This window comes from Bos indicus x Bos taurus, chromosome 22 (genome assembly GCF_003369695.1).
Source record: "Bos indicus x Bos taurus breed Angus x Brahman F1 hybrid chromosome 22, Bos_hybrid_MaternalHap_v2.0, whole genome shotgun sequence".
Lineage (NCBI taxonomy): Eukaryota > Metazoa > Chordata > Mammalia > Artiodactyla > Bovidae > Bos > Bos indicus x Bos taurus.
The window spans coordinates 37,388,191-37,414,705 of record NC_040097.1 but is presented as its reverse complement, the minus strand read 5'-3'; the positions used below and the strand labels follow the sequence as shown (position 1 = coordinate 37,414,705).

Below are 26,515 nucleotides of genomic sequence, written 5' to 3'. Positions count from 1 at the left end.
TAAGAATTTGCATGCTTCAACTGAAAGATCCCGCATGAGGCAACAAGATCAAAGATCCCGTGTGCTCCAACTAAGACCGGTGCAGCCAAATAAATTAAGTAAAAAAGAAATGCATGCTTTGTTAAAAAAAATAAAAAATAAATTACACCTGGTCAGCTTTTGAATTCATTTTCATGATGAAAATCAATCTATCTGTTTAATACACTGTGAGAGAGGTGGAACTGAGAAAGAGAACAGTGAGGACACAGCACCTATGGGGATAAAAAGTGCTAACACTGACAGTTTGGGTCGTGCCTGGTGATGGTGGAGGTGGAGGTGATAAAGACCAGGACCTGAGTAATGATGGGGAGTTTCCTTGCTTTAAAGATACCTGTAGTGCCATAGCAATGTTGAGGCTATATCTGAACCCTATCAATCAAGTTAGAAGAAAAAATTTAAAAGTTGGAGAGGGATAAGCTTTGTGGTAAGTCAAATGGTAGAAGAAGTCAAATTCACTTATTAAAAGTAATTCTTGGTATATCATTTTCCCAAAGTTAATTTAAACAACCTGTATCAATGATTAAATTATAGTCATGTTGAGCGATCATTATTACTGTTAAAAAAGTTAGGGTGTCCTTTTTCTTCTAGGCACACAGAAAGACTGAATTTCCCTGTTGGGTTGAATTTGGGAAGAGCCAAGTGACTTCTTTTGGCCACCAAAACATGAGCAAAAAGAAGTGCTTCACTTCACATGTTTACCACCCTCTTTTCTGTCTTCCCTGGTGGCTCAGAGGATAAAGCATCTGCCTGCAATACAGGAGACCTGGGTTTGATCCCTAGGTTGGGAAGATCCCCTGGAGAAGGAAATGGCAACCCACTCCAGTATTCTTGCCTGGAGAATCCCATGGACCAAGGAGCCTGGCGGGCTATAGTCCATGGGGTCGCAAAGGGTTGGACATGACTGAGCGACTTCACTGTCTTTCTTTCTTTCCATCTGCAATTTAAATGTTCCAGAGAGTGCTATTCTACCAGCTTAGGCTTTAGAGAGCAGCAAGGCCCCCAGCAGACCTCTGGTGGGCATGCAGTGTGGATGAGAAATTTCCTTTTGTTTTAAGACACTGTAGGTTGCTTGTGAAAGCAGCAAATTTTATTAGCCTCTCCTGGATTGATCTTCCATGTTATTCAAACCACACTCATTCATATATCTATTTTTCATATTATTTTAAAATAGTTTTCTTCATATTAATGGTATATTAAAACTTGTAAAATGTAGCCTTAATCTAATAATGTACATGGTACATAAAACAAGAAACTGTGCTCTCAAGTTCCAACTTTGGCTCCAGATTTGAATGTCAGGTCAGTAATCAGTAAACTATACCACTTTCTTGATATAACAGAAATCAGAAAGAGACACATATTATGCATTTACTATGTATGAATACACCCTCTATAAACCATATCGTGTTTGCAAAAATCATTAATAAGGACAACATCATCAGTGTGATGATCTACTTTGCATATGTAAATCCAAAGGTGTACAGGTGTTAAAGTTGATACGCACACATTTTTGCAGGCTTCCCCATGACATCTTTGAGTACTTGACCTTTAGCATCAATTAAAATCATTATGTATACAGCTGGTAAATGTTATCTTATGCATGACAGACTCATGCACAATTACCATTTTCCAACAGATCTGAGTAGATTACAGAAAGGGGTGGGAGATATTTTACAGAGGTGACAGCCAAGAAAAGGTCTTAAGAGATACCTGCTATTTGTCACAATATGACCTAAACCCCCAAACAACCCATATAATTACACTGGATAAAAGAACATGCATTATAAACATAATTCATGTATAATAGGAAACACACATTTGAAGAGTTTCGATATGAGAAAGAAAAAAAAACTTTTCAAAAATAAGTTTGAAATAGAGTTCTTAAAAAGACATGATTAAAATAATAAAAGCCATGTTATTTGAAAATGAGTTCTGGAATTAAAGATGGTTTCACAAAAAGGGAGAGATTAACAAGAGACATACTAGACACTGCCAAATATTTGAGGGGTTGCCATAGCAAAGAAGAGCTGGAATTACTTGTTTATGGGGAAAAAACAAGGTATTAAAAGAATGGAGAAAGATGGGCAAACCTACAAATAAATTTTAAGCTAAAATTAAAAAAGGTATTTCCAGTTGCACATCTTTGGGCAACTCCAACAGCCTTCAACATGTGGGGTCATGTGGTCTACCTGTGCAAGAAAGGCTTTCTAGAATCTTACTATCAAGACCTGCTAATTTACCACTCTTTCCCAAAGCTTCAGCTCTTTGATTAACATTTAGTTCATGCAGAGCAGATCATAAATTCTTCCCTCTTGGACTGTTAACAACAGACCTATAAATTATTATGGGTTAACCACATAGTTAAAATATTTCAAGATAATACCTTTCATTTTCTTTTAATACGTCCCTTCCTTTCTTCCAGGTGTGGACCGGTTTCGGAGAAGCCTTTGGCTTACACTCAATGACAACTTCACCTCCCACTTTGACAAGAGTTACCCTTTTTAAGAGGGTTCTTGAAAAATCTGGACCTACAGCTGGAAGAGAATACAGAAAATGAAATAATTATTATGGAAGAAAAAATCCACTAGATCATTCTTTAAAGTTTTTCTTTCTGTAATGCACTTATTACATCAAAGGGAGGAAGTTGCATTTTTCTGAAGTACAGGAGTAATACTGGAAGTTTTGGTGGATTTACGAAAAGTTGAGCTGTAGTTTGTATACAGTAAAATGTACCCATTGAAAGTGTACAGCTTGATGAATTTGGTAAACTCCAACATGAAGATCAAAATATACGCTATTCTAAAACTATACATAGTGAGGGATTCTTTACGAAAACTACTCTATGTTCAGATGAAGAAAATTTTTTAAGTTTTACAGTAGCAAAAGGGAAAGATGAAACAAAAGCCCATAAGGCACTTTTCTGATTGTGTAGGTGAAAGCACCCCTTCCTTGACGGTTACTGCCTTTGTTCTCTCTCACAGCACTCTGAGCAGGTCTCCGTAAGAGGATGTGCTGAAATAAGAGGATGTGCTGAAATGTCTAAGCATCACCCTCTGTGAGCTCCTCCTTAAAAATAATGACTTAGATCAGCTTTCCACTATCACTGCCTAATTCAATGCCTGGTTCTTGCAGGATAAATTGTGACTTGCTCTTAGAAAACTTTATTCCGTGCTTGCTACCAATATTCTAAAAAAATCATTCACGTTGACACCAAATATGTAGTTACATGGAAATAACATTAAATAATTTCCTTCTTAAAACAAAAGATATTCCTCTATATTCTTAAAGAAATATAAAAGAAACCTTTCTGAAAATTTTCCATTTCCTTCTGCATTAATTGCACTAATGTTTTAGGATCTGTTGTGAGCTGTTATCATATCAAAAATCCCTGACTCATTGTAGCTTGACTTGATGGAATTTACAATTTCATACCATGTTGAATGTGAAATTTAAATATAAATACTAGCCACAAACTACTTAGAAGAGTACAGGGAATGAGTATGTATGTATGTGGGTGGGGAGGATGGGGATCAACTTTTTTAAATGCACACAAACTATATGTTAGTGATTAAAAAATAAAAGGTTTCAGCAGAAGCAAGTTAAACCTTCATTAAGTGCTTCTGTTATGAAAATATTTTCAGTGTACAGAAAGAAAGAAAGATGGGAAGGTTACTTTTTAATGGGGTGTTGTAATGTATACATGGGGCTGGCTTTACTTAGTGAAGGTTAAATTAAATAAATGAATCTAGTGGGCAACTGATACTTCAATCCATGTGCCTTGGATTCATGAGGGAAGTCTATAATTCAAAGAGTAATTCCATAATGATAAATGCAATTAATAAAGAGACTGCAAGTACAAATGCTTGTGCTTATAATGAGATAAATGCATTCCCTGTATGATCTGCAAAATTACACAATGAAAATTATAGGGTTCTGAGAAATATAAGGTCAGGACAGACCTACTCAATATTTATGTAACAGGAATACTAACAAAAACAATAATCATTCTAGTAAATATGTCAGCATGATTAAAAAGACAGCTGAAATTCCTAATAGATAAACACTACAAAAAACAAACAAACAAAACAAATCAGGACTTCAGTGTGTGTGTATATATATATGAACACAGCTTGGTGAAACAAGGAAGCCAGGAAAGCAAAGAGCTGAGAATGGTAAACTATAAAACAAGTACAAAGTGCAGAAAGGCTCAGGAGAGCCACACTCTTAAACACAGTCCTGTTGAAACATAGCCAAAACTGAGTCAAGAGGAAGAATATGGGCTAAATGAGACACAGTCAGTAAGCTATCTGCCTTGACTAGCCTTGTGTTGACCTGAGTTAGTGGGCTTTGTTCTTGGTTGCTGGAACTAGTGAAATGCATGGACAAAGCAAGCATCTGTTATACTGATCTCATTTCTCCATTCACCACTCCCACACATGCTAATTTTCAACACACAAAGGTTCTTACAGCAGAATAGACTCACTCCCATCTTATGGAAACACCTGAACTGACACAGTAATGTGGAAAAAAAACAAGTCTCTAGAAGCCTTTTTTAAAAAAGGGTATTGTGTGAAATAGAGTTACAAATCTGTTAACATATAAAAATTCCTTCTTAAAACTATATCTTTCTACACACATATATTTTTATCACTTTAGGCAGACATTTTTCATCTGTTCAGGAGGAATTCTGCAACTGCATTTGAAATGAGTTTACATAAATCAAACCGTGCACAACACATGGGTGTATTTGTCAAAAAACTATATATTGCTTTTACAGGCTTTGAAAAGCATGATATCGGCCACACAGAAGGCAGAAAATGCACATTCCACTTTCAAAGGCATTTGTGCTGTACTATGTACGTGCCTATTATCTTTTGGATATCCTAGAGATAAGACTGCCTTTGAATGTCTTTCACTAACAACAACAAAAAAAGGAAATATAAATGTATATCTGTTCTCCTTGTTTATTCAACTTGCTTAAATTTACTTCTAGTTTTATCTAACTCTATAAATCTATCAGTTGCCACTATAAGCTGCAGTGTTTTCGCAGGAAAATTGTCAGACCTTCGTCTGTTTTTGTATACTTGACCCATCAAAGGATTTCTTAATATTCTGCCGTTCTGTGGCCATCTTTCATACCTGAGATGCCCTCAAGCTTGTGGGATGACGCTTTCTGTGTCTGCCCCCTATATTTATTCTGATTCTCAACCTTCAGCTCAGGAGAGGCTTGAGGGCAAAGCAAAAGGAGGCTGTTTAATTTGATATTCACAGAGAATCAGATTTTTAAGAGTTATTGATAAGGTCCTATTAGGGCATTGTTAGAATCCAGCCTTTGTTGGTACTGGACAAAATTAGTGCACATTCAAGGTGAAACTTCAGTGGGTTCCTAATGGTTCAGAAAAGATAAAACCAATTGTCAAATTACCCACTTGAGCCTGAGAGTAGTGCCAATTCTGGGAGCTCCTCATTTGCTAAATCTAATGCACTCTGAGGACACGTTTCTTACAGGAACTACTAGGGGGCACTGCACTCCCAGTGTTGGAATAAGTCACACTACAGGACCTCGTCCCTGTGGGCAATGCGACTTTTTATTATTTTTCAATGATCTTTAACATATTAATATTACATTACCTAGGAGAAGCATCCGGCTGAGAGAAACCTTCTATGCAATTCTCCACTGTTTGCTTTCACTTAATTAAATGACTCTTGGTCACATGTCAAGGATATTTTAAGTGGCCTACAGAACACTTGAAAACTGAGGTTGTGCCCTAGGATCATTTCTCAAGAGAGTTGCTGAGAATGATAACTGTATAACGGAATGTGCAGTAGCAGTCCCACCTGGGAAATAGATGGGTGTGATGTTTTACTCTGTTATTAAAGGAAAGGATAATTACGTGTGTCTGGTCTATAAATCTGCAGACACACCACTGGGATCACTGCCAGTTGACAGGGACTATTAAGGCTGACCCTTTCAGAAGTTCAGAATTTCATATTATTTTAACCTTTTTCTATTACCTTTAACTATTACCTCATCATCCCATAGAAAATAAAGCTCGAGTAAATGCATTCATTCAAGTATGGCCACCCCTGAGGAGATAATGCTGGTATCAGAAATTAAAACCCCAAACTTCGCCTGCCTTGCTGGGTAGGTAGCTAGAAGACTGGCTACAGTGGAGATAGTCTTCTCTCTAGGTCCATCATTTCAGAACGGCTGATGCAAAATCAGTCTCTCTGATTGGGGATGACATTCAAAAGGAAACACCCAACAATCTCTGAAGTCAGAGTTTTCTATTCTAGGATTACCATGATGTGCTCCTTCTAAGACTCTAATAGTCACTGCTGCTGGCTTTGGTCTAATTTGCTGAATGTCCTGTTCCCCCCAGGCTCCTCCTATCATGGTTGCTCTTGTTTATGGGCTTCTGCTCTTTGGGGAAAGTTATTATTAAACCAAACTAATAATATTTACAGTCACAAGGTTTAAGATTAAATAAAATACCTGTATTGTACACAAAGCGCTTCAATATTTTTCCAGAGTAAATTCTTTCTACCTACTCTTCTCCTCTGCTATTTCCACTATTTCCATTTTGTGTGTGTGTGTTAGTTGCTCAGTTGTGCCCAACTCCCTGTGACCCATGGACCAGGCTCCTCTGTCCATGGGGTTCTCCAGGCAACAATACTGGAGTGGGTGCCATACCCTTCTCCAGGGGATCTTCCTGACCGAGGGATCAAACCTGGGTCTCCCACATTGCAGGCAGATTCAAAGGAGCTACCTGGACATTTTAGAGAATTTTAAGCTGAAAAGAAATACAGTTTTGTGTGAAAACAAAAAAATCCTTTTTATTTTGAAATAATTACAGATTCACAAGAAGTTGCAAAGATAATTCAGAGAGGTCCATTGTATCTTTCACTCAGTTTCCCCAATGGTTACATTTTTTTTTTCAGTAATTGGAGGATAATTGCTTTACAATGTTGTGTTGGTTTCTGCCATACAACGTGAATCAGCCATAAGTATAAGTGTGTCCACTCCTTTTTGAACCTCCCCCCAATCCCACCCCATCTCTCTAGGTCATCACACAGCACTGAGCTGAGATCCCTGTGCTATACAGCAACTTCCCAGTAGCTTTGGATTTTACATGGGGTAATGTGTATGTTTCACTGCTACTCCCACTCCCCCCTTTCCCCACTGTGTCCACAATGTTCTCTATGACTCTATTCCTGCCCAGCAAATAGGTTCATTAGTATCATTTTTCTAGATTCCATATATATGCGTTAATATACAATATTTGTGACCCCAGTACAACATTACAAGGAACCTAATCATGGATAAGGTGTGTAGAGTTCTGTCTTATTTTATCAAGTACTTTCACTTGTAACTACCACTGAAATAAAGATATAGAACTCTTCCATCATTACAAAGATCTCTCTCATGCTATCATTTTAGAGGTACATCCAACCCCCTTCTGTACTCCCTATGCCTGCTGCTGCTAAGTCACTTCAGTCGTGTCCGGCGACCCACCAATCAGTATTCCAACTCTACAGTTTTGTCATTTTGAGAATATAAAAAATGCATACATTTTGTATCCATAAAATCATACATTATGATTTTTTTTGAGAGATTTCTTTTTTCAGTTGGCATAATGCTATTGAGATCCACCCAGGTTGCTGAATGTATTAACAGTGATTCCTTTCTATTGCTGAGTAGTTATATCTCAACCATGTGGGTGTGCAAGACAAATTCATCTCTACTGTTGACATTTCAGGCACTATGATAACTGATGAATGCTTTTTAAGCATAGAAACCATTTCAAGATCTTTCAACAGTATCACTGCCAACAAGTAGGATTAGCCCTTTTTTTTCTTTTTTTTAGTGTGGGGGATTGACATGTACACACTGTTGTATTAACAATGGACAATAAACAAGGACTTGCAGTATAGTACAGGAACTCTGTTCAATGTTACATAACAACCTAAATGGGAAGAGAATTTGAAAAAGAATAGATTCATGTATAACTGAACCCCTTTGCTATACCTTGAAACTAACACAATATTGTTAATCACCTATACTCCAATATAAAATTTTAAAAGCCCTTTTTTCTTTTTATGAAGGTTTGAAAGCCAAGCTCTCATTGGGTAAACGAGGGTAGATACTTTCTTATTCAAGGAAAAATATTTTAAAGGCATTTTAGAACATCATTTCTTACACAGCAATTAACACGTTGATTGAAAATCATTCCGGAGAAGGCAATGGCATCCCACTCCAGTACTTTTGCCTGGAAAATCCCATGGACGGAGGAGCCTGGTGGGCTACAGTCCATGGGGTCGCTAAAGTCGGACACGACTGAGCGACTTCACTTTCACTTTTCAGTTTCATGCATTGGAGAAGGAAATGGCAACCCACTCCAGTGTTCTTGCCTGGAGGATCCCAGGGATGGGGGAGCCTGGTGAGCTGCCATCTCTGGGGTCGCACAGAGTCGGACACGACTGAAGTGACTTAGCAGCAGCAGCAGCAGAAAATCATTCTTATATGTTTTAAAAGCTTCAACTGCTAAACCCTTGTTAACCTTCCTTGAGCAGCTCTATCTGTATGAAGATAATAACACAGGAAGCATTTTTTTATTTTTTTAAGCATTTTTTAATATCTGTAACTGTAAGCACTCTGAACTTCCTACATTAGTGCAAGTTAGAGATATTTCATTTTATTTGGTGTAATGTCTTGAACACTCATACAAATTTGTGAAAGTAGTGTGTGGTGCTACAGTGTTATATTTGATTGAGTAACTTTGTTATGAGATCAAAATAGTTGTTTAATTGACAGAAGAGAGTCATTGAACTATGAGAACTCTGGAATTCCAGTGGTTACAAAATGGTAGCACCCATTAGTAGTAATTATTAGGTCATCAGTTCCTGGAAGGCAAAGACTATGAATCAGGGATCTTGGACCTAGCACAGTCCTTGCACAAAGTAGATGTTCAATTAATATATGCTGAATTAATGTATGTTGTAGGAGAGAACTCAGGAATTCAGTTCAAGACAGGAAATACCCTTCTCATGATGCTTCACCTGGATATCAACGACTTCTTGAACTTCATGGCCTATGTACAGGACACTCCATCCTCTCTGGAGTTGGACCTCAGTCAAATGAAGCAGGATTATCCAAGAAACAATTCAGGCTATCTGTACACTTGTCCCTGAAAATCCAATAGCCATGGAGAGACTGGTTCCAGGTACCAAAATCCATGGATGCTTAAGTACCTCATTTAAATAGCAGGCTACAATGAATACAGCCAGCCCCCCATAACTGGCAGGTATAGAGTACTGGCTGTACTCTTTTTTTTTTTCTTAATTAATGTTTTTATTTGGGAAGCTCAGTGTTTTGTTTTTTTTTTTCTTTTTTTTTTCTAATTTTATTTTTAAACTTTACATAATTGTATTAGTTTTGCCAAATATCAAAATGAATCCGCCACAGGTATACATGGCTGTACTCTTTCACCATGTGAACTGGTGTGATGGTAGATGGTTAACAACTGACTCTCCAAGCAAAATAGAACACCAAAGAACTTGCGTTTTGAGCTTGCCAATTTCTGATTTTCCAAGTGCAGGGTTGAACCAGAGCAGTGTCACCTGGAAACTTATTTGAAGTGCAAACCCTCAGGCCCCTCTCAAGAACTACTATGTCAGAAATTCTGGAGGTAGGGCTCAGCTTTGTGTGTTTTAATGAGCCTTCCAAACAGTTCTGATGCATGGTAGAGTCTGAGAATCAATACCATAGAAAAACCTATTACCTTCTGATCTGATCAATTAGAGCAACAGAACTTCTACCCATTGGAATCATTCCTGGGTTATTAAGGAATAAAGAGTCCTGGAGTCTCTACCAAGGACTAGTTGGTAGGGAGGATGTTATCAGGTCCGTTCAGTTCACTCACACAGTTGTGTCTGACTCTTTAAGACCCCATGGACTGCAGCACACCAGGCTTCTCTTTCCTTCACCAACTCCTGGAATTTGCTCAAACATGTCCATCAAGTCAGTGATGTCATCCAACCATCTCATCCTCTGTTGTCCCTTCTCCTCCTGCCTTCAATCTTTCCCAGAAACAGGGTCTTCTCCAATGAGTCAGTTCTTTGCATCAGGTGGCCAAAGAATTGAAGCTTCAGCTTCAGCATCAGTCCTTCCAATGAATATTCAGGAGTGATTTCCTTTAGGATTGACTGCTTGGATCTCCTTGACTCAAGAGCCTTCTCGAACACCACAGATCAAAAGCATCAATCCTTTGGTGCTCAGCTTTCTTTATAGTCCAGCTCTCACATCCATACATGACTACTGGAAAACCCATAGACTTTACTAGACAGAATTTTGTTGGCGAAGTAATCATTCTGCTTTTTAATATGCTGTCTAGGTTGGTCATAGCTTTTCTTCCAAGGAGCAAGTGTCTTTTAATTTTATGGCTGCAGTCACTATTTGCAGTGATTTTGGAGCCCAAGAAAATAAATTCTGTCACTGTTTCCATTGTTTCCCCACCGATTTGCCATGAAGTGATTGGACTGGATGCCATGATCTTCATTTTTTGAATGTTGAATTTTAAGCCAGCTTTCTCATTCTCCTCTTTCACTTTCATCAAGAGACTGTTTAGTTCTTCGCTTTCTGCCATAAGGGGGTGGTGTCATCTGCATATTTGAGGTTATTGATATTTTTTCCAGCAATCTTGATTCCAGCTTGTGCCTCATCCAGCCCAGCATTTCACATGATGTACTCTGTATATAAGTTAAATAAGCTGGGTGACAATACACAGCCTTGACGTACTGCTTTCCCAATTTGGAACCAGTCTGTTGTTCCATGTCCTGTTCTAACTGTTACTTCTTAACCTGCATACAGATTTCTCAGGAGGCAGGTCAGGTGGTCTGGTATTTCCATCTCTTGAAGAATTTTCCACAATTTTCTGTGATCCACACAGTCAAAGGCTTTGGCATAGTCAATAAAGCAGAAATTGATGTTGTTCTGGAACTCTCTTGCTTTTTCCATGATCCAGTGGATGTTGGCAATTTGATCTCTGGTTCCTCTGTTCTTTCTAAATCCAGCTTGAACATCTGGAAGTTCTAGGTTCACGTACTGTTGAAGTCTCCCTTAGAGAATCTTAAGCATTACTTTACTAGTGTGTGAGATGAGTGAGTGCAGTAGTTTGAACATTCTTTGGCATTGCCTTTCTTTGGGAATGGAATGAAAACTGACCTTTTCCAGTTCTGTGGCCACTGCTAAGTTTTCCAAATTTGCTGGCATACTGAGTGCAGCACTTTTACAGTATCATCGTTTAGCATTTGGAATAGCTCAACTGGAATTCCATCACCTCCATTAGCTTTGTTCATGAGGCTCACTTGACTTCACATTCTAGCATGTCTGGCTGTAGGTGAATGATCGCACGATCAGGGTTATCTGTGTCATGAAGATCTTTTTTGTACAGTTCTTCTATGTATTCTTGCCACCTCTTAATATCTTCTGCTTCTGTTAGGTCCATACCATTTCTGTCCTTTATTGTGCCCATCTTTGCATGAGCACAATACCATAATTTTCGCTTGGTATCTCTAATTTTCTTGACAAGATCTCTAGTCTTTCCCATTCTATTGTTTTCCTCTATTTCTTTGCATTGGTCACTGAAGAAGGCTTTCTTAGCTCTCCTTGCTATTCTTTGGTACTCTGCATTCAGATGGGTATGTCTTTCCTTTTCTTCTTTGCCTTTAGCTTCTCTTTTCTCTTCTTCTCAGACAACCATTTTGCCTCTTTGCTTTCCTTTTTCTTGGGGATGGTCTTGACCACTACCTCCTGTACAATGTCACAAACCTCCATCCATAGTTCTTCAGGCACTCTATCAGATCTAATTCCTTGAATCTATTTCTCACTTCCACAGAGATTTGATTTGGGTCATACCTGAATGGTCTAGTGGTTTTCCCTACTGTCTTCAATTTAAGTCTGAATTTGGCAACAAGGAGCTCATGATCCAAGCCACAGTCAGCCCCTCGTTTTGTTTTTTCTGAATGTATAGAGCTTCTCCATCTTTGGCTGCAGAGAATATAATCAATCGATTTTGGTATTGACCATCTGGTGATGTCCGTCCATAGAGTTGTCTCTTGTGTTTTGGTAGAGGGTGTTTGCTATGACCAGTGCATTCTCTTGGCAAATCTCTGTTAGCCTTTGCTCTGCTTCATTTTGTACTCCAAGCCCAAACTTGCCTGTTACTCCAGGTATCTCTTGACTTTCTACTTTTGCATTCCAGTCCCCTATGATGAAAAGGACATCTTTCTTTGGTGTTAGTTCTAGAAGGCCTTGTAGGTCTTCATAGAACTGTTCAATTTCAGCTTCTTCAGCATTATTGGTTGGGGCATAGGCTTGGATTACTGTGATACTGAATGGTTTGCCTTGGAAACGAATAGAGATCATTCTGTTGTTTTTGAGACTGTACCCAAGTACTGCATTTCAGACTCTTTTGTTGACTAACTATAATGGCTACTCCATTCTTCGAAGGGATTCTTGCCCACAGTAGTAGATATAGTGGTCATCTGAATTAAATCACCCATTCCAGTCTTTTAGTTCACTGATTCCTAAAATGTAGATGTTTACTCTTGCCGTCTCCTGTTCGACCACTTCCAATTTACCTTGATTCATGGACCTAACATTCCAGGTTCCTATGCAATATTGCTTTTTACAGCACTGGACTGTACTTTCATCACCAGTCATGTCCACAACTGGGTGTTGTTTTCACTTTGGCTCCGTCCCTTCATTCTTTCTGGAGTTATTTCTCCACTGATCTTCAGTAGCATATTAGGCACCTACTGACCTGGGGAGTTCATCTTTCAGTGTCCTATCTTTTTGCCTCTTCATACTGTTCATGGGGTTCTCAAGGCAAGAATACTGAAGTGGTTTGCCATTCCCTTCTCCAGTGCACCATGTTTTGTCAGAACTCTCCATCATGACCCGTCCATGTGGGTGGTCCTACAGAGCATGGCTCATAGTTTCCTTGAATTAGACAAGTCTGGGATTCATGTGAGGGACGACTGTATGGTACCGGGCTATTAAAGAGCTCCCCTGGTGACTCACAAGCAGCAAAATTTGAGAATCACTGAAATAGGGTTTACTGATAATTGTGCAGCTGTCTGTATTATAAGCTTTTGGTATGGATACTAGTTTAAAACAAAACAAACAAAACAAAACAAAACCCAAACTTCATATTGCTACAATCACTTCATATTTGCAGGAAGTTTTCACATGTGATCTCTTTTAGTTTTGACAGTGACACCCTCATTTTATTGATTAGTGAAGGCTTAGTAACTTGTTAAAGATATCAAATTTGCTTTTGAGATCCATGTGCATTGCTTTCCCTCTTTCTGATGAGTTAAGTAAAGCTCCTATCAGACAATATTTGGGTAAGAAAGGCATCCCTCCTCTCATTGGATGCTGTTTACACTCAGCACATTTGATTGTAATCTGGCTCAACGAGGCAGTTGAGAAATCAGACTTAGTTGCAGATGAGCACTTGTGAAAATCCCTGTGAAATGACTTTGAGTTTAGCTTTAGTGTTTTTCTAATTTGTAGGCCAGTCATTTGGACACATGGCAAATTAACCATATAACTGCTCAAGCCTGCACCTCACTTTAATCGACCATCAGTTCCTTAATGGCATCTGAGTGTCCTGCCAGGGTCTGATGTCTTCCACCACAGAGGCCAGGAGAATGCCCACGGTCCTGAACCATCAGATAGGAACTCCTTGGACCAAGGCTACTTCTATCCTTTATACAGTACTGGCAAAGTCAAGTCATATTCAAGACCACTGGGAAGACACTCAGTTGTTCTTAAGGACAGTTCATCCCATTTCAAAATCAGAGATACTCTAGTGTGTATAAAATAGACAGCTAGTAGGAATCTTATGTTTAGCACAGGGAGCTCAGGTTGATGCTCTGGAGGTGGGATGGGGGACAGATGGGAGGGGGATCCAGGAGGGAGAGGATATATGCATACATATGGCTGATTCACTTCGTTGTACAGCAGAGACTAATATAACATTGTAAAGCAAGTATACTCCAATGAAAAAGACATAGTAATAATTATGATAATAATTTGATTCATTGTAGATCATTTGACAACAAAGGAAAGAAGAAAAAAAGGAAAAAATATCTCCCATATTCCTACCCAATAAAAAGATAGTCTAGTGACCCTGCTGGTTATGATCCAGGTCAGCTGGACACAGTGCCCGAGCGTCTTGCTCTAGCACCATCACTTGTCTTCTGTAGAGGATGCTGTTGGTACCTCACATGGATTCTTTTTTCTGGCCCCAGATGCTGTGAGCATTGGTTGCTTACCAACTCCAGCTGCCCCCTTCTTTGGGAGGTTTTGCTCCATATACCCTGCCATTACCAGCACCACTTAAGGGGCAGATCAATGAATAACCAATGAAGATATTTTAAAAAAGGTCAGCCTCCTTGCCTGAGGTGGGAATAGCTCTGAGATGCACTTATGCTCCAGACATCACCCTCTAGAATGCAAAATAGGCTAGACTTTACCTGGGACCATGTCCTGCTCTCTGCCTTCCAACCCCCGTCCCTAGCCTGCTCTCTTATACATTTTGCTCAGAGGACACTCCTCCAGTGACTCACAGGTACCTAAACCCCTGCCTCAGCTTTTGAGGTCTTAGGTATACTCTATCTTTGCTGTTCTTGTTGAGTCACTTAGTTCTGTCGGACTCTTTTGTGACTCCATGGACTGTAGCCCACCAGGCTCCTCTGCCCATGGGATTTCCCAGGCAAGAATCTTGGGGTGGGTTGCCATTTCCTTCTCCAGGGATCTTCCCAACCCAGGGATTGAACCCATATCTCTTGCATTGCAGGTGGATTCTTTACCACGGAGCCACCATATATATACAGGATGACATTGGTGTTCTGTATGGAGCAGCACAGAAAATTTCAAGTTTGGCAGTTCAGTCAGCATCCCCTAGTACCAATATGATCATCTATCTGAGTAGACACAACCATTAAACATGAATAGAAATATTTCATTAGAAAAGTTATCTTAATAAAATACTTAATTTGGCTTTTTTAAATGTATTTTTTTTGTAGAAGATTCAAATTTCCCTACGATTATAAGACTCAGTTCACTGTTCCAATTCCAGCACACTCTTCTATGACCCAGGGAGTTGTGTGGTTTCTCACAGGTGTACATCATACAAGTGAACCTCATCCATGACAGAAGCTAACATAGGAGAAGAAGTCTGGAAACAGTTGCCTTGAGGAGTAATAAACTATCAACTGTAATAGGTCAGTCACAAACAAGGATGTACTATTTCTATTTAAAAGTACTCATCACCAGGCTACTCTAATATACTGACCTCAAGGTAAAAGTCTACGGCATTTGCCCACCCAGTGAGTAAATCACCCAGCACCTAGGTTAATTATTTAGCAGTTTCAATCCATTAAATATAGATACATTACATATACATTAAATACCCAGACCGAATACATAAAACAAGACTAAGGGAAAAGCCTATTAAACATATGCTTCCTAACCATCTCTTATTCATGACCTTAAGGCTGTTTCCCAGCACGAAAGGGAATCTCTCTCTAGCACTGGAGGATGCTGATAATGGATCAATAGCTGCAACCAGCATACTTCTTTTCTTCGTTATACTGAAGTATCTTGTTTTCATTTTGTTTCTTGGTTCAATTCAACCTCCCTAAGATTCTAATACAGGTAATAATTAATCCATTATTAAATCCATAAGAGTCAAACTATTACCACCCAGCAAGAAACAAAGTGACTTGTGAAATACGATTGTATTAAAGCTTACTCAATCAATATTCACATATGTGTATTTTTAAATAATCAAATGTCTTCTCCTTCTTTCATTTAATAAGAACTCTAGGGATTTACTCATTCAATACTTAACTGCCCTTTAATTCACTTGGAATATACCAGTGTGATTTTCTGGGGCAGGAAAAATGGGATATTAAATAGAGAACTTCTAAGCTTGTTCAATATCTTCCAAAATTGGCCCTTAATTAATTTTTCCATCTTCCTCTTTCAAGTTTAAACTTTGCCGATACACTTTATGTATTTGAATTAAAATTTCTGAGAAACATTCAGGATTTTCTATGGGCAAGAAACTATCTAGATGTTTTATAACTTTTGTTCAGGCCTTTTCACTCTGCACTGTTCCTGGTTCTTTTTTTCCTTTTGCCTGTATAAATATAAATTATTTTTCAAGGTTCACCTGACTAGCTCAGTCCACTGGTCAAACTCTCTTTCCTGAATTTCTGGAAGACTTACTATTTGTATCACTTGTTTGGAACTGAATAATTTACTGACATGCCTTACAGTTCTTACACTCAATAAAGCTGAGATCAGGGAGGGGGGTTAAATAACTTCTCAGGCATTTTCATCTTTACTGAGCTTGCTTGCTGATCTCAAGGGAATTAAGAAAGGACTCAGACCAAGAATTCAAATGGAATTAGTTCTAACTGGAAATGACTTTAAATAAAGCTCTGAATGTAAGAGTTGAATCAGTGATTATCACCTCATAGGCCTTGAACCCTTGGTAGAGGGAAGAGAAAGGATCTGGTGAGGATCGTAGGATATGCATATCAGATAGATATATAGACACAGATACAGATTGGCCTTCCCAGGTGGTGCTAGTGATAAAGAACCTGCCTGCCAATGCAAGAGACATAAGAGACACAGATTTGATCCTTGGGTCAGGAAGACCTCCTGGAGGAGGGCATGGCAACCCATTCCAGGATTCTGGCCTGGAGAATCCCATGGACAGGGGAACCTGGCAAGCTACAGTCCACAGGATCGCAAAGAGCTGGACATAACTGAAGTGACTTAGTGTGCACATGGATATAGATATGGATATCTGGAGATGGATGTATACACACACACACATCTCATTGTTATCATTCAGTTGCTCAGTTGTGTCCAACTCTTTGCAACCATACTGTTATGCTCCCCTCTGGGTAAGTGCTCTAGATAAAAATCATTTTATAGCCTTTCTCACTTCAGGCTCTGCTTTTGGGACTGTAGTCATCCTCTATCTTTACTCCATGATTACATCCTGTGATTTCCAGTCATTTGTTACCATCAAATTTTCTTATTTTAACAAAAGGATCTACAAAATCTTTAATAATTATAATGGCATCCCCAGACTTTTAAATTGGACAGCTTTCACCTGGAGGGTCTAAAGACAATGTGATTCATTCCTGAGGCCACACACCCTCCTCTGTAGCTGTTTTCTAACCAGTTGACACTATGTTTAACAAAGAATACACTTCTTTCTGCAGAACATTCTACGTAATCTACCTCTGTGAACTGCGCTTCACAACAGTCAGCTCCAACTACGAACAATCAGAGTCCACTTGGCCAGGATGGGACCATTGTGCTTGTCCTGGGAAGCTGGAATTATCATCCTTAACATTTATAGTGGGGAAGGTATGTGTGTGGGGGACATCCTTACAGTAGCCACACTGATGTTGACTCCAAGACCACAGAATCCTCCATGGCCTCTTTGAAAAAGACTGCAACCTCATGAATCCTCAAAAATTTTTATCTTTGATTGGGTGTTGGTTCAGGTAAAGAAGCTGGTGAGGACAACAATTATGGAAGCAGATCCTTTCTTTTTTACCTTGCATGGGTGGACGAACATTCAATTCAGGAGCATCCACTTAATCCATGTCAGATCCACATGCCAGGCACCAAGAAGTGCTCTGCAGAAGGGCAAGTCAGGACTCTGAATCTGGGCAAATTATCAGGACTTATGGAATCAGCTCTCTCTGTGTGTTGCTTTTCTCTTATTTATAACCTTTCTATTACGCTCCAAGAAGAACTGCTACTTAGACATTTAAGATAAATTCCGAAGTCAAAGTAAAGATTTTTATATAAGACAAATGCAAGTTGATGGTCTGAAGGTTTTTTTTTTTTTTTTTTTAATGCCTAGAGCTTTCTTAATTCACTAACCACTGTTTTCAAAGATTTACTTCACTAATTAATTCATTTTTTTAAAACAGTCTATCAACTCCTTCATTACTTAGTGCAGTCATTCATTCTTACATTCATTCAATATTTAATGAGTGCATACTATGTGCTTCAATATTGTATTAGGTCCTGATGATTAAATGAGTGAAACCAAGTATGGTCATTGACATCACAGGGAAGTTAAAGTGCAGTGAGAGAAAAAGACAGAGAAATCACATTAGCAAATGTAAATGTAAATGCAGCATGATATCAAGGAGCATTAAAAGGCAGGATGAAAATTCTAACAGTAGGAGCTGACCTGGGCATAGAGCGAGGTATGACTTCCTGAGGAAGCCAATATGGAGTTGGGAGAGGCAGCCTCAGTTCAGTTCAGTTTAGTTCAGTCACTCAGTTGTGTCTGATGCTTTGCAACCCCACAGATTGCAGTATGCCAGGCTACCCTGTCCATCACCAACTCCTGAAGCTTGCTCAAATGATTCAGTGATGCCATCCAACTATCTCATCCTCTGTCATTCCCTTCTCTTCCTGCCTCTAAACCTGTCCCAGCAGCAGGGTCTTTTCCAATGAGTCAGTTCATTCCGTCAAGTGGCCAAAGTATTAGAGTTTCAGCTTTAGCATCAGTCCTTCCAATGAATATTCAGGACTGATTTCCTTTAGGATGGACTGTTTGGATCTCCTGCAGTCCAGGGACTCTCAAGAGCCTTCTCCATCACCACAATTCAAAAGCATCAATTCTTTGGCATTCAGCTTTCTTTATAGTCCAGCTCTCATGTCCATACATGACTACTGGAAAAACCATAGCCTTGACTAGATGGACCTTTGTTGGCAAAGTCATGTCTCTGCTTTTTAATATGCTGTCTAGGTTGGTCATAACTTTTCTTCCAAGGAGCAAGAGTCTTTTAATTTCATGGCTACAATCACCATCTGCAGTGACTTTGGACCCCCCCCACCTCCCGCAAATAATGTCTGTCGCTGTTTCCATTGTTTCCCCATCTATTTTCCATGATGTGATGGGACCGGATGCCATGATCTTAGTTTTCTGAATGCTGAGTTTTAAGCCAACTTTTTCACTCTCTTCTTTCACTTTGATCAAGAGACTCTTAAGTTCTTCTTCACTTTCTGCCATAAGGGGGTGGTATTATCTGCATATCTGAGGTTATTGATATTTCTCCCAGCAATTTTGATTCCAGCTTTTGCTTCATCCAGCCCAGCGTTTCTCATGATGTACTCTGCATATAAATTACATAAGCAGGGTGACAATATACAGCCTTGATGTGCTCCTTTCCTGATTTGGAACCAGTCTGTTGTTCCATGTCCAATTCTAACTGTTGCTTCCTGACCTGCATACAGATTTCTCAGGAGGCAGGTCAGGTGGTCTGGTATTCCCATCTCTTGAAGACTTTTCCACAGTTTGTTGTGATGCACACAGTCAAAAGCTTTGGCATAGTCAATAAAGCAGAAGTAGATGTTTTTCTGGAACTCTGTTGCTTTTTTGATGATCCAACGGATGTTGGCAGTTTGATCTCTGGTTCCTCTGCCTTTTCTAAATCTGGCTGGAACATATGGAGGTTAACAGTTCACATACTGTTGAATCCTAGTTTGGAGAATTTTAAGCATTACTTTACTAGCGTGTGAGATGAGTGCAATTGTACGGTAGTTTGAAAATTCTTTGGCATTGCCTTTCTTTGGGATTAGAATGAAACCTTTTCTAGCCTTGTGGCCACTGCTAAGTTTTCCAAATTTGCTGGCACATTGAGTGCATCACTTTCACAGCATCATCTTTTAGGATTTGAAATAGCTCAACTGGAATTCTTTCACCTCCACTAGTTTTGTTCATGGAGAAGGCAATGGCACCCCACTCCAGTACTCTTGCCTGGAGAATCCCATGGGTGGAGGAGCCTGGTGGGCTGCAATCTGTGGGGTTGCAAAGAGTCGGACACGACTGAGTGACTTCACTTTCACTTTTCACTTTCATGCATTGGAGAAGGAAATGGCAACCCACTCCAGTGGTCTTGCCTGGAGAATCCCAGGGACAGGGGAGCCTGGTGGGCTGCTGTCTATGGGGTCGCACAGAGTCGGACACGACTGAAGTGACTTAGCAGCAGTAGCAGCAGTTTTGTTCATAGTGATGCTTCCTATGGGCCACTTGACTTCAAATTCTAGGATGTCTGGCTCTAGGTGAGTGATCACACTATTGTGGTTATCTGGGTCATGAAGATCTTGTTTTGTACAGTTCTTCTGTGTATTCTTGCCACCTCTTCTTAATATCTTCTGCTTCTGTTAGGTCCATACCATTTCTGTCCTTTATGGTGCCCAACTTTGCATGAAATGTTCCCTTGGTATCTCTGATTTTCTTGATGAGATCTCTGCTAAGTCACTTCAGTCGTGTCTGACTCTGCGACCCCATAGAGATCTCTAGTCTTTCCAATTCTATTGTTTTCCTGTATTGCTTTGCACTGATTACTGAGGAAGGCTTTCTTATTTCTCCTTGCTATTCTTTGGAACTCTGCATTCAAATGGGTGTATCTTTCCTTTTCTCCTTTGCCTTTAGCATCTCTTATTTTCTCAGCTATTTGGAAGGCCTCCTCAGACAACCATTTTGCCTCTTTGCATTTCTTTTTCTTGGGGATGGTCTTGACCACTGTCTCCTGTAGAATGTCACGGATCTCCGTTCATAGTTCTTCAGGTACTCTATCAGATCTAATCCTTTGAATCTATTTGTCACTTTCACTGTAAGGGATTTGATTTAGGTCATACCTGAATGACCTAGTGGTTTTCCCTACTTTCTTCTATTTAAGTCTGAATTTTGCAATAGGGAGTTCATGATCTGAGCTACAGTCAGCTCCCAGTCTTGTTTTTGCTGACTCTATAGAGCTTCTCCATCTTTGTCTGCAGAGAATGTAATCAATTCTGAGTTGAGAAGAAGTAAATGAAATGAAGAGGGGACAGAAAAGCATTTGAGGCAGAGGGAACAGTGTGGACCAGTGGACTGTGGAGGAAGAGAAGGTGGTGAACAGGCAGCTCAGAAAGCTCAGCACTGCTGAAGAACAGAAGGAAAGGGGCATATGTTGAAAGATGGGGCTGGAGGGGCAGTCCATAGTGCCCATAGTGCCCATAGTGCATAGTCTGGAAAATTTACATGTGAAAGAACAAAATGCACTCTGCCTGACATTCAAACAAACCCGTCCACCTAAGGCAGCTCTTCCTCTCTCCAAGCTGAAGTTTATACCCCATCAGACACCAACACATTTCAGAAACTTTGCACAGTTTAGAAGAGGGGTTGATAGAGGAATAAAAATGAGTGCCGGGGGAACTGCATCACCCATTGCAAGCATCAGAAGAAGCTGATCTCCTGAAGAGTAAGTGGTCTCCTCTTACTGCTTGTAGAATGCTTTTCTTCTTTCTCGAGAGATATCTTCAGTCTAAAGATTTCATCAACCTTTTTTCTTGGATGGAATATTTATGTTTGGGAAAGCACATGTTAGTTTAGTGATTTCAAAAGCTTTTACTTTTTTGTTCTTTCCAGTATAAAGACTCACCTATCACACTAAGCTCTGCGCTGGAAAAGATAACTCCATGTTTATTCTCTGCCACACACTGATACATGCCAGCATCTGAGAGATTCACTATTGTTATGTTGAGAGTTCCTTGCTCGATATGAATTCTATCCTGTGAAAGAAAAGAGGAACACAAAACAATGACCTTCTACAACTGAGACCTTAAGGCATCTTTGCTACATGTTATATATCAAAGGGGCTTAATGGGAGGGAAATTGCCATCATATAAACAATTTACATAACATGAGCTATTTATCCGTCAACTAGCTTGTGGCAGGTCAGATGCTAAATGAACAACCCGTACATCAGTTGGTAAAGGGAATTTAAATTGTAGGACTCTCTTGAGTTATCATTGATTTAATAGTGAAACCACTCAGATTAATATCCCTTCTAAACAGATGAACTTTAAATTTAAAATGATTTTTCTTTTTTCACTCCAAGGCTTTGTGCTAACTGGGGGTGAGGAGTGGGAAATACAAGGAAAATTACTGTTTAGAGTAGTTAAAACACTCAAATTATGGGCAGCCAACACTTTGAGGGTTAAAAGGACTGCACTCTACTTGGATGAAGCAGAAACACATATTTAATGTTGCTGAAGTTTACCAAGAATAAAGAATAAGTATTGATAATTTAATGTTTTGTTACTTGACTGCTGTTGGTGGCATGAACTAAGCTTAGGTCCATGAACTGGTGCCAATCTGAAGACAGCAAAGTGGGTGTATCAAACAATAGACCATCTTCATTCATCAGCCTGAGGCTACATAACTTGAGGCGTCAATTTTTATAAATACCCTAAAGGACCTCCTTTTCTCCAGGAGACCTGCCATTTAAAAAGTAAAATATTTTCTGTTTGCCCTAGGGTTGTGATTTAGCTGCCTGGCATCCATGATCCCTCACATTAAATAGAGGAAGGAAAATGCCAGTTACCTGGGCACCTACACTCAAGTGATTCGAAGCTGGCTTTTAGAATTGAGAGAATCATGGGACCAGCAGGAGCCCTGCAGTGACAGGAGGAGGTGTGGGTGGCACGGTGTGGACTAGGCTTGTTATATCTGCCTGTTTCTGTGGCTGCAAGGGCTGATATCCTGGCCAGTGCTCAGAGTGGTTGTTCTTGCCTGGAGCTGATGGGGGAGGAAACCAGAGCACAAGAAACTGGCTGTCAAATTGGGCCTGGGGAAAATGTCATATTTCAGCAAAAATTTGAATTCAGTGGGAAAATCAAACTGGACACAGTTGTTCCTCATCCTAAGGTCCCTCCACCTCATTTATTTTTATAGGCATGATTCCTATCTCTTTTAGCCTTCTCGACAAGGTTATTCAGATTTCTTTGTTAGACTGCTCTACAGGTTGGTTACCTTTCTAAAAAAAATTTTTTTTTTTTGCATATGATTTGGAATATTGGCATGCAGACGTATTTTGAAAAGGAGTTATTTTTGTCTGTCTTTCCACCCATTTAGCAGATTGGGTGGCTACTTCCACCTCATCTCCTGGGCTGTGTGCTTAGCTACTCAATCATGTCCGACTCTTTGTGACCCTGTGGACTGCAGTCCACCATGCTCCTCTGTCCATGGGATTTTTCCAGGCAAGAATACTGGAGTGGGTTGCCATGGCCTCCTCCAGGGGAATCTTCCCAACCCAGGGATTCCAGGCAGATTCTTTTCCAGCTGAGTCACCAGGGAAGCCCATGAATACTGCAGTGGGTAGACTATCCCTTCTCCAGGGGAATCTTCCTGATCCAGGAATTGAACTGGGGTCTTCTGCAATACAGGTGGATTCTTTACCAGCTGAGCTACCAGGGAAGCCCTTCCCTGAGCTGCTGGTCCAGAAATAACCAGACTCATGGCTTCTCTCAGGTCCTGGATCTGCGAGGATACTGAGGCTACTGCAGTTCCTGCCCAGAGCCAGTAGAAGACGCAGCCTGGCACCTCCTACCTCTCTCACATCACAGAGTCCTGTTAAGCCAGGCAACAGTTTGGCTGCTTTTTCACTTAAGCCTTAGCTACAGGGATATTGCAGCCTGGTCTCCAAAGAGGATTTTTAATATCTGAGCTTTCAGCTCCTACTGCCTGCTTCAGGGCCTACAGACTGGTGCCTCCCACTTTGCTCATCGCTTTTAGTTGTTCTTCTACTTCTGTTCCACTAAGAGGTGTCAGTCTCGAGTTTGCACACGCCACTGCTACATGTCCGAGGCACAGTGAGCATTTTGCTGGTCCATGTACTGGACTGTGTTGTTCACTAGTCTTCCCAGACAGAAGACAATATAAAACCACACTGAGTGGAGAACTGGAGAGTCTTACACACTCACTTGTACATGCAAACTTGTATCTTAGCACAATTACATGATCCAGAGCTTCAGCATAACTCTCCAGTTGTAAAGCCAGTGACGTTAATCTCTGAAGACCAAAGATCCGGTATGGATGTTTAACAAGGCTGAGCAATGCTGGAAAATTGGATTTATGTACAGTTTCTATCTGTCAACCACATTCACTTGTTCCACTATTAATGGCATTTGGTTATATAATTTTGGAAACAACTGGTAATTTTTCTCTTTCCATAGCAACAAGACCACACACCACATTAAAGTCAATATTAAGACACAATTTTCATTCATTTGCTTACCCGAGTTAACAGTGGTTCGCCATTTTTCAGCCACCTGTATGTAGGCTTGGGCCTTCCATTGGCTTTACATTCCCAGAAGACGTTTTCTTCAATGGCCACATGGATGTCATTTATTTTTTGACTCCAGTTCGGTTGAGCTATAGCAGTTCACAAAGCAAAGATGTACATTCAGTGCATGTTCAACTCATGTTTATCATATGCAATTAAGGGACAAAAAAGGGTTTATGATAAAATTAATTTTTCAGAGGTTATGTCAATTGCAAAGCTGGGTGGAAGTTCAGTGGGTACTTTTAGAATAAAACACCCCACCTCATGTCCAACTCTGAATGTCCTGTTTTTGCAGCCTATGTGGCTGTTTTTTCCATCACTAAAGGCAAAATGAGCAAAACTATCACGAGCCATAGGGTAAAATTAACTGCTCCTCCTCCCAAATATCTATTCCTCATTTTTTCCAAAAGAAATCTCCCACCACCACTCTGTTACTTTAAGCTGGGCTCATGTTTTCCTAGCTACCCACTGTATTTCCCTTCATTTGCATCTAGAGGTAATTATAGGATGAGGTTCATGCCAATGATAGGTGGTATGTGTGTGGAAGTGATGAGGGCAACCTCCAGGTTACTGACTTAAAGATACCAGCCCTGGATTCTCATTTTTCTTTCCCACTGATTAGAAGGTGACAAGTGAAATAGCCTTGGGCTCACAGATGAAGCTATGTAGGATGAAGATGCTGACCTTGAATGATCTTCTGGAATAAAGCAACCCCAGACCCACATGCCTATTTTTGGAGACATATGTATGAAGGAAAGAAACTTCTTCTTTAAGCCACTATATTTCTATGTGTCTCTCACACGCATCATATAAATAATTTCTGTGACTCCTTTCTCCTTCAAGACTGTCATCATTTTCTATTATTACCTTTTTTCATGTTGAAAGAATATTTTCTATTAGCATATGGCCTTACAATTCCAAATCTCTGAATGAGCCCTGGTTTTCACCAAAACTTCTTAAGGAACTAGGTCCTGCCCTGCCTAACACAGGAATTCAAGACTGCACTCAATTCCCACACTGCTCAATGCCATACTCCAGGGGTCCCCGAACTCTCTGGGATCTAATGCCTGATGATTTGAGGGGGAGATGATAATAATAGAAATAAAGTGCATGATAAGTGTGATGCACTCAAATCCTCCTGAAACCATCCTCCCACCCTGGGACTGTGAAAAAATTGTCTTCCCTGAAACTCGTCCCTATTGCCAAAGAGGCTGGGGACTGCTGTACCACTCCCTCCTACCACCAAAATTGTGCCTCACCTCTCATGCTTCAAATAAAGTCCCATTTTCTCTCCTTGTTCTTAAGGGAAATAAAGACAATGCTAACCCACATTCCCTAAAAAGTCTTCATAATATCAAGCCTTCCCTAAAGCACGATTCATGCTATTGGTAAACTATAATGGCACATGTAATTAGGCAGAAAACCCTCAGCCCAAAGTGCAGAAGCAAAGAGTAGTCATTCTGGAATGTATCTTCACACTGTGCACTTGCGTGATGCCTACCAACTTGAACCCAATAGTTAGAACTGGTATTCATATTTAATTAGAAGATGCTACTCAATATTCTTAACATATCTCTTAGCTGACTTGACCTCAGTATCTTTATTCGATGAGGTTACCAATCATTCATAATTTAATTCAAAAGGAAATGACTAGTGTTGAGCTCAAGCTTATATTATCAATAATGAAAAAAAAAAAAACTGGAAAAACAACTCACTTAACCAGCAGAGGTCCCTAGGTCCCTGAATAAATGCTACTTTCTCTTTTTATCCATCTATAAGCAAATCTCATGTTTTTCAAAGAGCAAAACACAATTTTACAAATCTTCTACTGATGGGGATGATGCATTGTTTCAAATGAGGGGAGGCGGAAAGGGTCAGCTTTCAAAACAAGTTATAACATCAAGAAGCATTAACTTGAATGCAGGGTTGTAACCTTTATCCTTGAAGGAGCTGCAAGTCTGCCATTGTTCTTTATCTTCCTGGTGCTTTGCAAAGGGAGCTCAAATGGTAGATACTACCTTTTCAGTTCTCTGTCTGGAGAATTTGATGTGCAACACTGATGAGGCTAATGGCAGTTGTGTGCCTAATTTCACATGCAACCTGCTGAATATTTACCCCCCACAGGGTCTATGAAAACAAAGCAAACAAGAAAAACTATAGAAATCTGTGTGGAATATTAACGAAGCCAAACTTTTCAAAGAGAGTGAGGAAGAAAAATAAAATGGAAGGGCAAATGTAACTTATGAAGCAA

The 26,515-nt window shown here is 39.8% G+C and overlaps 1 protein-coding gene across 7 annotated transcripts in view; it reads right to left on the bottom strand.

Moving 5' to 3' along the window:
- Positions 1-26,515, bottom strand: part of CNTN4 (contactin 4) — a 1,026,598-nt gene that overhangs the window by 157,873 nt on the left and 842,210 nt on the right. For all 7 annotated transcript variants that reach the window (XM_027522789.1, XM_027522788.1, XM_027522787.1 and 4 more), the window contains 3 exons: positions 24,217-24,353; positions 21,580-21,709; positions 2,420-2,570 (listed from right to left, as the gene is read on the bottom strand). In XM_027522789.1, coding sequence (XP_027378590.1) covers positions 2,420-2,570; positions 21,580-21,709; positions 24,217-24,353 — 418 coding nt within the window. The remainder of the gene's footprint in view (positions 1-2,419; positions 2,571-21,579; positions 21,710-24,216; positions 24,354-26,515) is intronic.